At 30.0% G+C, this 14,684-nt stretch overlaps 2 protein-coding genes across 2 annotated transcripts; both read right to left on the reverse strand.

Moving 5' to 3' along the window:
* Positions 1 to 2,831: 2,831 nt before the first annotated feature.
* On the reverse strand, positions 2,832 to 7,921 carry LOC101491666 (uncharacterized). The gene is made up of 9 exons (XM_004496822.4): positions 7,662 to 7,921; positions 7,181 to 7,261; positions 6,371 to 6,491; positions 6,153 to 6,247; positions 5,243 to 5,314; positions 4,320 to 4,550; positions 4,045 to 4,153; positions 3,699 to 3,885; positions 2,832 to 3,278 (listed from the first exon to the last, which is right to left on the reverse strand). Exons 1-9 carry the CDS (start codon positions 7,683 to 7,685, stop codon positions 3,197 to 3,199), a joined length of 1,002 nt encoding a protein of 333 aa, XP_004496879.1. The 5' UTR covers positions 7,686 to 7,921; the 3' UTR covers positions 2,832 to 3,196.
* A 1,298-nt stretch (positions 7,922 to 9,219) lies between these two features.
* LOC101491976 (ATP-dependent Clp protease proteolytic subunit-related protein 1, chloroplastic) lies at positions 9,220 to 13,355 on the reverse strand. The gene is given in 10 exon segments (XM_004496823.4): positions 9,220 to 9,627; positions 9,716 to 9,898; positions 10,004 to 10,065; positions 11,338 to 11,449; positions 11,572 to 11,634; positions 11,734 to 11,838; positions 11,965 to 12,165; positions 12,342 to 12,457; positions 13,141 to 13,227; positions 13,230 to 13,355. Coding segments are annotated over 10 exon segments (1,080 nt in total). The 5' UTR covers positions 13,300 to 13,355; the 3' UTR covers positions 9,220 to 9,546.
* Between the last annotated feature and the right edge of the window lie 1,329 nt (positions 13,356 to 14,684).

Genomic DNA, 14,684 nt, shown 5'->3' on the forward strand with positions numbered 1-14,684 from the left:
TATATATATATATATATATATTAAATAAATTATACATAATTATTGTAAAAGAAAAATTATAAATAAATACTAAATACAAATACGAAATATATATCATAAATAAAGAATCCAAAATATATATCATAAAAAATATAATTTAAATTATTTGTAAAGTCTAACTCTTCTAATAATTATGATATTTTTATTTCCCATATTGAACATAGCTTATCCTCTATATCTCAGTTTTGGTTTTCCCTTTTCACCGTGCACTGGAGTTTAATATTTGGTTTGCATTGAATTGAATAGAAGTGCACCGATTAGGACCATTTCGGCCGGTCCAACTGCAAAAACTTTCGTTTACTAACCTAATCAATCGATCCGATCCACTTTTCATATTGGACATGGCTCCGGTTTTTGACCTAATTAATTCTTATAATTTGATTTACCAACTTCTTTTCACAATTTTGACATTTGAATTAAAGGGTAAACTATCAGTGTTATGAGTGAGAATAGATTAAGTCGAGTTAGAATTTACTAAGTTTGAGTTTGATCCGTCAAAAAAATTCAAAATCTAAGTCTGACATGTGGTATGTCATAGACTTGATTTTTAGGCATGAGATGAGTCTCACTTTGATAGAAGTTTGATATGACTTATTAATCTACTTAAAAACTTATTTCATTTTAACATTTTAAAAGTAATCAAACATATTTTTAAATAGATTAACGAGTTAATATGTCAATAAAATAAAGTTCTATTTTAATATTTAGTATCACATTTTGAAGAATATGATTTTATATACATCATACTTAAATTACATTTTATATAATATATTTAAATATCTCAAAACCTAAATAAGATTAATATACATAAATTACTAAAAGTTGAACATATATAACAAAAATATCAAAATTTAATATAATAATTAAATTAGTAAAAATAATAATATTGATATTTATTTAAATAGACTGACCTAATAAGCATAAAATACTTATTATGTATATGTAGTTTGACATTTTTAATTAAATAAACTTTTTTAGAAGTTTTGGTTTTATCTGTTTAAAAAAAAAGTATGGTCTAACCTGGACCTAACGTAGACTAAGTCATAGACCTCTGTTAGTCAGTCTAACATATTCTCATCCCTAACTAAAATATGCATTATCTATTAAAATTAAATTCATATATATTTTTTAAATAGTGTAGGGATTAGATCCGTGCACCTTAAATATAAAGAATTTGAACCTCTTAATATCAATTTATTTGTTTTTACTATAACAAGCAATGTTAGAGAAAAATATTTTAGTGTATGAAATTAAAACACCGTTTTTATTTTTTAGTATAATATTAATTATTATTTTTAGTTGTATATCATTTTTAAATAATTACCTTTTACTTTGTAACAAGTGATTGTAACATTTATTGTGGGACTGGTGAATTATATGTTCACATTACATGCCAATTTCGAGATTTTCGTATTTTTTTAAATTTGACATATGAAGAGGTCGAAAGGTTGGATAATAGTGGTCATATTCATAATAAAGTATTTGACTTTGAGGAGGGAAAGAAAATACTAAAATTTTCCTCGAACTCTTTGGGCATGCGCAGTACCCCAGATGTACTTTACTCTTATATTAAAGGAGACAAATTTCTATACCTTCTCAGCCTGTTATTTGAGAACTATGATGCTCTTTCTTATGATGATTGTTATAATAGTGATGTAACAACCGCCTACGTCATTCAATAATAGTATTTTTATGACAGCTTTATCCAAATTAATATTGTTCATACACCAAAGGATTATTTGAATGGGTTTGGGTTTTACTCCTCCGTGTTGCGATTTATACATATTAAAAAATGTTATAATTAAAAAAAAGAAATAATTAATTTTTCAAATTATTTATTTTAATTATTGATAAAGATTTTATTATTATCAATATAAAGTATAATAATATTTTTTAAATTATGCATAGAGTAATTATCAATGAATAGTATAAAAAATATAATAATTAAAATTCTATTAAAAATTATAAATAATATTTATTTTAAAACAAATCTTCTCACTTAAGCTACAGACATTCTGAGACCGAGGGAGTAAAATCTCAGGTTCAAAAGAAAAATGATAACTAATTTTTTTCATTTTTTTTTTGCTGACATTTATTTTTGTTTTAAATAGTTTGAAAACAGATAATTGGTACTAATAATTATAACGGTTTAATACTTAAGTTACACGTATAAAAAATCTCGACTATATGCCAAATTTAATTTAAAAAATCCGCATGATAAATGTTGACTTAGATTTACATCTGTCCGATGAGTAGAAAAAATGACAAAAGCAAAATTCGAAAACATATGCCTGTGATTTGTACTCTTGTAGGCTCAAAATTAAACATCCTATCAAGCATTAAGTGAAATACTGCTTCAAAGATAAGTCCTAAATCAACATGGATATTACCACTAATATTTCAACTGATATGTTAATTGAAATGTTTGATAAATTTAGTCATTTAATTAGTCTAAAAATGTAAAATAATATAAAGATATATTCTTAATAATAAATTTTATATCAATCAATATTTTAAAGTTAATAATAAAAATTATTTTTTATTAATCTGACATATAGTATCTTTTATTTATTAATTTTATTTTAGATAATAATAAATAAATTATTTTAAATTATTATTTACTTTAAAATTAAAATAAATATATTATAAATGATAAAAAATGATTTTAGTGAAAATAATAAAGATAAAATTAACAAAAAAAAGATAATAAATTATAAATTCAAAAACTAGCTTTTCAAAAATCGATATAACTTATAAGCTATAAATTCATTTCTTAAACAAACCCTAAAATGTGAGTCTGCTAATAACATGCAAATTATATTTGAACCGGTCGAGACAAATTGACCTCCGAGGTTTGAAGATTCCAGATAATTACAACTTAATCCGAATAAGAGAACAACATATAAATCTCAATCTGCAATTACATTTCAAATGGACACCAAAACTGAGGGCAAAGAGCAAAATATGGATGACATGTAACACGTCACTGACATAGGCATTTCAAATAACAAGTTATCAACCAGCTACTTGTATGTTTGCCAGAAACAGCGACTCTATTCCAAATAAAGAGGCCAAACAGCTGAAGCACCAGTAACAAGCAATATAAAAAATGGAGCCGCTGAATACCTCGTGACTATTAGAGCACTCCATGCACAGCTTATTCATCATTAAGAAGCTCTTCACCGGGACCCCGTTGTACAAGTCTGTAATATAATATACCCATAGTTGCCATGCACGCCCTGCAAACGGAAAATAACTTCATCAGTTAAAAACTAGCAGTATACAGCATAATTGAAACTTAGAGTTTATATACAGGGTAGTAGAATTAGAGCTTCGCTATTTATATTTTGATATCTTTCTTTGCTTTCTTTCCTTTTTATTTTCTGGGAGCAAGGAGAGAATGTGGTGCAACTTGTAAGTGTTCGTTTGCATCAAAACAACCTATAAGTTACTTTAACCCTGGGATATACTACTTAGGGCAATAAAATGCCAGCACGGTTACTTAGTAGTTCCCCCACTTCACCCTTAACACTATATGTGATGAGGCATTGCTCGTCATTCAATAATAACTTAAATTGCACTAATTTTAGATCCCTGATTTTTCATTTTTTCACCTATTTATTAATATATGAATTAGACAGGAGAAGAAAGAGCTCTACATGATTGCAATCAGGAGAAGAATTTTTCTGGGGTCCATCCTTGATGACTTTGGATGTCGTGTACGGACTTCTGAGGCTTCGGTTGCATTTGACCCATCTTTCCTTGGAGGTGCAGTCACTGGAAGAGTGGGTAAAGCAGTGGACCAGAAAGGAAGCAATGCTCTAAGAAACTTGTGGTGGAATGGACCTACACTTTCAAAGGGGGAAACTTTAATTAATAAATTGAACTACACAAGTTCTGTACATAAGACCAGAGGAAGCCAACATGAATGGCAGATGACTTGTCAAATAAAATACAAACTTAGTGTTCAAAATTCAAATAAATAAATAAAAAATACTATATCACCTCTTTTTGTATACTTTTTGCGATTCGCATCTTCATCATCAGCATAGTATGAGATTTCAGAGTTTTGTCGATCAGCGTGAAGTGATCCCTTCCTTGTGGTAGCACCAGGCTATATTATTTGCAACAAGAACAAAATTATACAAGAAAAAAATACCAAATGCATAACAGAGTTTACAACTCACATTGGAATAAAACCAGAAAAAATTCAGGCCTACTCATTAAAATGGAAGATATTTATAAACACGGAATAAGCACACTTAAAGATATCCTCTTACACCAACTGGACTTGAGCTTTTGATGAAATTTCCTGATGAATTAGCATCATCTATCTCCACAATATCTGTAACTGTAAGTTTAGAAAGTTTTGATCCATCTACTGACTCTGAATTTCCAAGATTTTCCCTACTAATCAATGGATCAGAAGAAAATGCAGGTGGAGGACTGCGTGAATCTGTCCCTGACAACGATACTGGATGATTTCCAAAGATATTCTTTTCCATACCAGTCTGCACAAAAGTAGGTAAAAACTAATAAAAAAATAATTTATATAATAAGAAAAGGACAAGGAAAAAAATTGCAGTGCAAAGAAACTTATCACAAAAGAAAACAGATGTACATTTTTGTTATAAAAAGGCAACTGATCTGCAGCAATGATCAACAATTTCCCACTATAATAATAGATCAGTGGTACATCACAAATATTGAGCACTTGCCATTTCATAAAAAATCAGGCGTGATGCCATGAATGAGTTTTCCCGATGGATATATTCATAAGCACTTAATATCATCTTTCTCAAAGAAACCATTAAGATACTGAACTAAAATGAGATGGGTGTGAAAGAGGACTAGTGTTGAAGATATTAGTAGTACATGCATTTACAAGTATGAAGTAACATAAAATCATGTGATTAGTTCAGTTCAGTAAGTTCCGACACTGAACTGAAGAATGTTGACATTCCATATTATACTATTTCACTAAGAAGCAATAAGACTGACAAAGATTGGAGATATTAGGGATTCTATAACTATAAACATTCTGCCAGTAAATCCATCATAGTCCCAATTCACTTCTAATCAATATTCCAAAAGGGTGAGAATGAAATATTTTTATCAAACACAAATGACAATGTGAGACACCAGTGTATGAAAGAAGAAAAAAAAGGAGATCCCACCAAATAGTATCAATGTCATAAATTACCAGCATGATAGCTTCCTTCAACTTGGAATGAAGACGAGATCCCGAATCTTTCACACTTTTGGGAGGCCATATCTGCACGAGTTATTTCACAAACATGAAACATCAACAAACAAAAAAAAGAATTGTTTCCATACAATGCATGAAGAACGTTCTAAAGGGGTTAAGAATTGTTTTCATGTGTATAATGTATGTAGCTAATTGAGTTTCAATTTTTAAATACATATTGTGCTTCTATTTGACTAAACAACTACTTTACATGTAAGTACCCTAAGACATGCAGTTACATAATGCTTTTAAAGTAACAAGCCACTAACGAATATGATAGAACAAACTCTATCAGAAATTGGTATCACTTTGAAAGACGGTTACATGAAAGAAAGGGATGAAACCCTTCCAATCCAGAGATAAGTCTCGGCTCCCACAAAATAATTACAACCAACAAGCCCCTCTCCATTATCCCCATTCCTTATAACTACTGGAGTGAGTTTTTCCCTCTCCATTACAAACTCACGATCCTGCCTAGGAACCTGGAACACCGTGAACCAAAATATGGTTTTTCAGCATAGCTAATCAAGAGACTAACTTTCAGTTTAGAGTAATTCCAATATAAGTATAACAAGTCATGACAATATTTGCTAAGACAGTGCATTAGCTCAAAGTTTTAAATGAGACACTAGTGATCTCCTTATGGTGTATGGGTGTTCCTATCTATTAACATTTTGATTTTCTTTCCCTGTTTGTACACATCGCTCAAGGTACCTAGAACACCATGAACAATGTTTTGAAGTTTTAACATAACTGAACAAAACCACATAATGTCTATAAGTTAAAAGCATGTAAGAAAATACTCTATTTTCAACCAAAAATCTACTTGCTAGTAAGACTAAAATCATTTGAAGGTGAATCTTACTGAAGTGGAACATGAAGGACACACATATCCTGCTGGGGCAGTATGTGGAGGAAAGCTCTTGATATGTGAGACCAAGCAATTTGTGTGGATAACATCTACACAAAAATTAAATTTATAACATGTAATCAGTTGCAGCACCAGGTTGTCCTTTTTAATATGTAGCCAGTGCAAGTTCAAAAGGTTTTATTTCACAGGAATACAAAAGCAAAATCACATACGCAAGCAACCGAGTCGAGTAGTTTGAGATCCACTCCCTTCTTCTAGAACGGCTTGGCATTGACAGCATTTAGGTGGCCAATCATACTCCCCATCTATAACCCATTCTGAATATGTCCGTATCTATGAAAGACGACAAAACAAACGAATTAATGAAAGCCTAAACCCATTAACTCCACAGTTTGGTACAACCATATTTGGAGAAAACACAAACTTCATTATTGTTTGAAAAGCCAAATGAAGATCACCATAAATGAAATAAGGTTTTAACATTTATTTGGTTTGAAATTTTTTTTGCTGCTTTTACTAATAATTAATTAGAAATAAGCCAAGTCATTTTATTTTCAGTTGACTTAATGTTTTCAAAGATTTGTCTAGGAACCAGGGAAAACTTTTATTTGTATTGTCGTTTTCTATATAAAATATTTGAAAATAAGAAATAAAGAGAAACTAAAGCAGCATTTTATTAATTATTAGTGAAAACAGAAAATAAAATAAAAACATGTTTTCTCATACGAAATAGACCCTAAAAGAAACTTGTATTGATAATATCAAATCAACTTTCGTAGCTAATTATCCTCCTCTCAATATATATATATATATTCCCAGAATAAAAAGCTCAGGGTTATCTCCACAACAATGTCCTAATAAAGTTCAAGCAAAAACCAGAATCAAATTAAAGTCTTCGAACAATAAGCAATGAGAAAAAAATTTATATATTAAAATAAAGAATGAAAGAACAAGAGAACAAAGCCTAGATAGAACATTAAATGGAAGAGGACAATAAGAGATACAAATTGAAAAAAATTTACCACACAGATTTGGTGCTCCGGGAAACAGATACATTCTCCACAGACAGGAACTTTGTGCACGAAGCAATATAGCTTAGTAGCCTAAACAAAACACCACAGAAAACCCAACACACATGCCATTAGTACAAAATTCTAATACAAATCAAGGAAATGGGGGAGGAAAAAAAAACTAAAACAACTCCACAAAATAATCAACAAAACGAAATTCACACAAAACAATACACCAATACTAAACACTTCAAAAATTCTATATTCCTATCATCACATTTATCTATCAACAATTTAAATAAAATAAAGTAAAAAATTGAATAAAATAAAATGCAAAAGAGCACGTAGATCACAATCACCTATCATTGATCTGAATTGATGATGATAAAATTAACAATTATCCGATCTATATAGCCAGCTATGAACAAATCAAGCAAGATTGGAAAAACCGAATTGAGGGTTTAAAAAGAGGGGAAATAGAAAAGAGCGATACCTTGCGACATTTGCAGACCACCATTGCATTGAGGGTTATGATCCAATTTTGAATCTGATATATATGATTATGAAATGAAAACTTGGATAAAATTAAGGTAAATTTGAAAGGGAAGATTAAAGCGAAGAGTATGATCAAATAATAATAATCATAGAGACATAATTGCTGAGAGTTAGATTGTTGTTATGTCTTGATAATAGGCTTAGCTCACTGCGAAACCAAACCCCCCTCTTCTACGTTTCTTACCGAGATCTGTTTCACTTTTTTTTTTATTTCTAATTAATTATTTGCAGTCAAAAAAACTCTACAGGCCAGGTTTTAAAGATGGGCCTGGCCCGTAAAGTTTTTACAGTTTTTTTTTTCTTTTCAAGGTTCTTTTTATTTTAAATATAGGATTTTTTTTAATTATAGAAAAACATACATTTAGGTTTGGTATTTGCTTGTAAGGGAAAATATATTAAGCAAATTACAAAAATGAATATCAAAATGATATTTTTTTTTATTCTATTTAGTTTAGAGTCTTAAATCTATTTTTTTCCTTTATTCGGTCAATTTTTAATTGTAAAGTATAATATTTTTACCTTCATAGACTCTCTTTTGAACCATGTTTGATGATTATCACATGTTTTCTTTTATCATTTTCCTCATGTCATTGCAAAAACTAATTTGCCTACTACCCCATGAATGATTCAGGTCGTATATTTTCTTTTAGAAGTCAAATTCTCATGTTTCCAATGGTTGTTACTTTCATTTGAGGTTAATTTTCCTTTCTATTTTACTTTCAAAGGGACAATTGGATGGTTGCTTAAAGTTGTTTGTGAAATTAAGAAAAAATAATAATAAAATTACGTGGTTGGTTTCGTTGTGGGTTGAGACTTGAGCCTATTATCTATCATTTGTATTTGGTTCGGTACAAAGAAGTTACACTTCTAATTGCGTGCTCTTAAATACTAAAACTTTGAAGTATGTTAAAGTATGTTGTTTTTTAAAAGAAGAAATAACACGAAAATAGAAAAGTAATTAATTTTCATTATTTTATTTTATCTTGTCTCAATGAAACACAGTTTTTCCGTTTTATATATTTTATACTTTTCTTTCTTATATATTTTTATTTACATTTTATACCTTCTTTTTGCATTTTTATTTCAGAAGTTTTTTCTGTTTAAATTTTATAATTCAAAATAACTATTCATAATACAATTCAATATTCGATGCAGTACATGCATTACAATTTACAATGCTATTAAGAAAATATGTCAAATTGTTTTTAAGGTGTTTTCTTCCAGAAACTTATACATAACAAAAAAATTATTTGGAATATTCATGTAGCTCATACAAATATTTGGAAGAAAAAAAATTAAATTAGATATATTAACTATTTTATTTTATAAAACTAATCAAAAGTAAATATATACTTAATTAATGGTGGAATTGCAGCCTCACACTTTCAAACTACATGAATTTATCTAATTATTCGAATTGAGACGAACCGTTCAATTATTCGGTGACAGACAAAGAAACAACTCTGCCCAATATGCTGTGAAAAATGAAACAAAGGTAAAATATAATGCAGCCGTGAAGTTCATCTGATAACGATTTGATATTTACAACTTAAGAAAATAATCCCCAAGGCCTGGTCATTTTCTTTAGTTGAAACAAAGCATGGGTAATTCATGTAATACAAGTCCATAACAGATAACCCCAAAGCCAAGATACAGACTCAAGATACTAACTGGTGAAAATTCCATCTGGCCTCGATATAAGAGAAGATAGCTGCTTCACCTTTCTATACTAGCTATCGACTTAAACCAAACCCACCAACACCCTTTAAAGGTTTTGTATATGGAAATGCATAAGAAACATAATATTTTTTGTGTGAAATAACCTAAAGTCCCGAAGGAGCCGCTTGAGGGCTCCCACCAGATTGTCTCCTGAGTGCTCTTGTAGCGCGCATTTCATTATAATTCTGATCAAGAAAGTAATTATAAGTATATATTATCATGCATGAAATGTTGAAGGAAAATGAACATTTATACCAACGAAATATTTATTACCCGTTTTTCATATGCAGCTTCTCCTGAGTCCATTATTTTGTCAGCAAGTCCGTAGTCTATGGCTTCCTGTGCTTGGAAATATTTAGTCCTCTGGACATCTTTAGCTATTTCTTCCTTTGATTTCCCTGTTCCTTTTGCCACCAGCTCAATGTAATAATCGGCATTTGCCTCGAGCTCTTTTGCCTGTATGTATTTGCCGATATAATTGATGAAAAGAATGTCCAAAACAATGATAGAGAGAGACAATACAATGAGAGAAGACAACAAACATGTACAAATTTCGCATACCTTAATCCACATATCTACAACAGAACCACTTGATCTGTGGACTTTTGGGAGAAATACTTTTGCTGCAATAGAAAAAATTTAAAACCCACACAGTAAGAGAAGGCAATGCTTAAAATCATACATCTTTATTTGCCACCAAATCTGTAAGACAAAAATAAGTATACAATCACTTATATTCCTGCTTTATGAAGAAAGAAAAAAATAGCAATCTGACAAAAGAAATTTCCTTTGTTCAAACTCAACGTAAAAATGAACACTTTTGATACTACTACCTCCATCCCTAAATATATTACCCTATTGACTAAATCACAGGTATTAAAATATTTTACTTCCAAACTCACAGAAAGTAAATTATTGTATTAAATTTGTTGAAAATTAGTGTTGTTTTACAATTTTACCCTTTAGGAGAGAGAATTAGTTTCTATTTTTTTTATTATAGCATCTATTTATTGTAGATTGGAAAAAAAGATACAACATAATTAGGGATATTTTAGTAAAGAAATATTTGATGCATTTGAATATATGAAAAGGGTCTAATAAAAAGGGACAGAAAAATCTCAAGAGGGTCTTATATGTAGACGGAGGTAGTATACATTAAGACCCGATGCAGAAATGAACACTGTTGACGCTATACAATGTATAGCCTCAAAATAATATCACAAGTAGTGAAGAGGAGAAAAAATTGTATTGCTCAAAAGAGACTTTGCATGTGATATATAATTAGATACCAGAAGAACAAAAAAGAATAGAGGAAATTCACTGAACTAATGCAGAACCCAAACATGTATCAAGGTGCCAACCCAACCAATTCAATGTACTATACTGAGTACTGCAATTGAAATTCACACAGATCATAGCTTACCCTGCTTGTTCTAGGTCTCCCGATGAACTAAAATTCACTAAATTAATTATCCAAAATATACTTCTTAACAAGATGGACAGTACCGAAGTAGCCGTTTGAACAAAAGGTGTATTACATAACGATAAAATAGATGGCAGTCAACAAAATCAGTAGTCCATTGTCCATTTTCAAATATGTTCGTGTATCATATTTATAGAACCTAGAAGGCAGCACTAGTTCGTAATTCCAAAACGACACAAATATAGGTGTAAGCAATTGCTTGATATTGCTTGAATTTGTATAGATCAGATTTGATTTAATAGTTTCCTTAGTCAGCTGTTCATAATCCCTAAACATTAGGGATTGATTCTGTCAACCATGTACATAAATATTGTACACATCATTCATGTAATACATCACAAATTATTCACTATTCAGATTCAAGTGCATTCAAACAATATTTTTCAAAATTTTACACAAGTAGGAATCTTACTGGATGAATGTGGCAGTACAGCACGATAACCTTTTTTTCCAGCAGCCAAAAGCATTGCTGCTTGGCCATATGCCATGGCCAAATTCACGGTATAGACATCTGATTTGACATACTATAGGTCGAAAGGAAAAAAAGATTAATAAAAGCACAAGTTACAATGAGTTCAAAGTGATAAACCAAACACAACATTGCAGTTGGTGTGAAAGAGGTGTGTGACTCATGATAACAACTTACATAAAGCATATCAGCGATGGAATAAGCATCAGTTTCTGATCCCACAGTCTCATTCTTCTCATTCTAAACCAAAAATAAAGCAAAGAAAAGCCATTTATATAAATAATAATCACATCATACATTACAAGGATAATTTTTAGAGCTATGACTATTAAAAATTACCTGAGTCCCAGACGAATTAATATATAAATAAAGGGGTTTGGCAGGGTTATCATAATCCAACCACATAAGTTGAGCCAGAATAAGTTCTGTCACAGCTGGTACAATCTGCATGAACCATAAAAAGGAATATCAAGATGACAACATTAAATATCTATATACAGAAGCATTGGAAAAAAATGTAATCATCAGTGCCAATATTGAGATCAAAACAAAACATATCACGATACTTACCGGCATACCCAGATAACATATCCGAGCATCCAAAAGCAAAGAAGGCAAATCCGGTGGAGCTTTTCTGGGCCTTCCCATTCCCCTACCTCCTTGATACATACTAACACTCATGCTGTGTCTTGAAGAGCCATTATTCTCCGTGCAAGATACCCTACCCATCCCACTATGATTCAAATAACTTTTAGCAGATGAAATGCTTTCCTGTCACAATCACTAATATTAAGAGTGCTTCTGAACAATTAAACATGCTATAATAATATTTGGATGCCTTGCCAAATCAACTCCTCAATCGATCATTAGATTAGTAATTAGTAGACAAATTTGCGATAACAAATCAGTGACTTAAATAATATCATGAGGTTATAAATGATGAGAACCTCGGTAACTTTTTCAGACATCTGATGCATAGGATTGTCTGCATTCACGAACATGTCCATTTGTGAGGGAGTAAGACCATATAGAAACTGGGGTGCATTCTTGTAGTTATCCATCACTGCATATGATACAGAAGATACAAGTCAAGGTTGGGGCTACGCACCCAGTTTTCAAACTATTCAATTGGACTTGAAAAATAACCTCTTTGAATATCTTTTATTGGGGTTAATTTCACTCCACATTCCTTAAATTCTCATCTAAATTGATTTGTGTGCACCAATTTAAAGCCTTACATTTACCTACCCCCCCTTGTTCACCTTGAAGATCTTAAATACACTGAAACTGTAATTAAAGTATTAAACTAGCCCAAACTTCACATAACCTTGCCGAATATTTTGTATTCTAGTGTTTACAAGCAGAACTCATGGTGTTTCGCTATTTTCTTTTCCAGCAATTTGAGCACAAAATTCACAAACTCTGCTACTGATTTAAGGGTGTGTAATATTTGGTTTGAAACTTAACGGGTGTAAACAATCACAAACGATTATGATAAAAGTAAACACTAAAGTAAAGAAAACACCGTTCAATTAAACTCAGTCTGCAATGCACATAGCCAAAAACCCTAAAATAATGAAAACCTAGATGAAAAGTTGCATTTTCAATTCATTTTGTGTTGTAATTTATCTCAGAAACCAGTGGTAGAAGTGGTGGGTTTTACTTGGATATAATTTTGGTTCTAACCGAAACAAAATCAAAGAGAGTAAATTATAATTAGAAAAGGAAAAAGTTGAAAAAACTGACATCCGTCTTTGAGATTTTCCTTTCTGAATTGTTTGGGGATATGGTCGAGGGAGCACTTTGCAGAAAAGGATTTGAAGCATCGAGGTGTCCATGGCGAGAAGGTGAAGAATCGTGAAGGAAAGGCGAAGAGAGTGATGGTGAGAGAGTAGAGGAGGACATTGGTACTGAGAATTGTTTGAAAGGGGTAAACCGCTTAGGGTATGCTTCATCCACCCGTTGTTATCTCCTTAACTTCATTAAATTGGAACCCAAAATTCAATTACACTTTTTTTTTAAGTTTAATTAATTTTAATAAATAATGAATTTGCAGTCTCTAAACAATTTTACACACTAAGCCAATATGAATTGTTGATTGATTATTTAGTGATTTTATGGAGAAGTTACCATTGTTTTATAAGATGATAAAATTATTAATTATTATTTATTATCTCGTTTAAATTAATTTAGTGGTGGGAAGTCTTTTTTCTCTTTGTTTTTATCACAATCAGAAAATTATTTAATGAGTGTGGAGTAATTCCATTGATATAAAATAAATGTGTATATATTATATAAAAAGAGTTTTATTATCTTTCGTAGATAATTTGGTTGCTAAACTAAGAGTTTAAGAAGAAGATATAATATTCAAATTGAAAACTTAATATATACGGTAATTTAATAAATTTGTTTATAAATTAATTTTTTTTTTTGGTGAGAGGTTAAAGGTGATAGGTAAGAGGTTTTAGATATGTTAACTTATAAAATATATAAAGAGAAAATATATCTCACAAGCAAGTTCTTTAAATTGTTGATCTAAAAAAATTAATTTAATTGTACTTTTGTTTTTCTTATAAAATTAACTTTTAAAAAACGAGAGAATATTTATAATGAAAATAATGATTATTAGTCATTAATTAAGTTAAAAATATCAATATTAAAATTAAAATAAATAATATTAAAATTAAAATAAATAAATATCATAGATATCATAATAATTTAAAAAATATGTATCATAAATTTAAAATATTCAAACAAATTTTAAAATTTTGATATACATTTTAACAAATTATACACCGTAAATATGTAGATAGTTGTTATATATTTTTTAGAAAATGTTTTAAGTATAAAAAATCTCCTTAAAACATATATATTATCCAAAAATTAAGTTTTCTTATTACTTATAAATAGTTTAATTGATGAATTAAGAATTACATATTTTAGGAAGAAGATTTTGAATATGTTTAAAAAGTTTTATTTATTAGAACTAAAAATTAAGTTGGTGAGAGCCACATACGGATCCTTGGGGCAAGCATCGGCACCAATTTGAGATTGTGACTGGTAAAGGTATAAATCAAATTGGTACTTTGAAACGAGCTAGGGATACTCGTTTGGGATCACATTTCTCTTCTATTTGTGGCTTGATAAATATGTATGAGGCAACTTGTATTGTTTTAAAAAAAATTATAAATGAAAGAACAAGTTATTCTACACGTGGGGATGTTGATAGTGCTTATAATTATTTGAAGCCGTTTGATTTTATATTTATCTTGCATTTGATGAAAGTAATT

The sequence above is a fragment of the Cicer arietinum genome, chromosome 4 (genome assembly GCF_000331145.2).
Source record: "Cicer arietinum cultivar CDC Frontier isolate Library 1 chromosome 4, Cicar.CDCFrontier_v2.0, whole genome shotgun sequence".
Lineage (NCBI taxonomy): Eukaryota > Viridiplantae > Streptophyta > Magnoliopsida > Fabales > Fabaceae > Cicer > Cicer arietinum.

Excerpts from the sequence above, each read along its gene's own strand:
- LOC101491666 (XM_004496822.4), bottom strand. The coding sequence starts at position 7,685 with ATGGTGGTCTGCAAATGTCGCAAG. Across the intron at positions 4,154-4,319 it reads AAAGCTCAAGTCCAGTTGGT|CCTGGTGCTACCACAAGGAA; the intron begins GTAAGAGGATAT and ends CAAATAATATAG. Across the intron at positions 3,886-4,044 it reads CAAAAAGTATACAAAAAGAG|GTCCATTCCACCACAAGTTT; the intron begins GTGATATAGTAT and ends TTGAAAGTGTAG.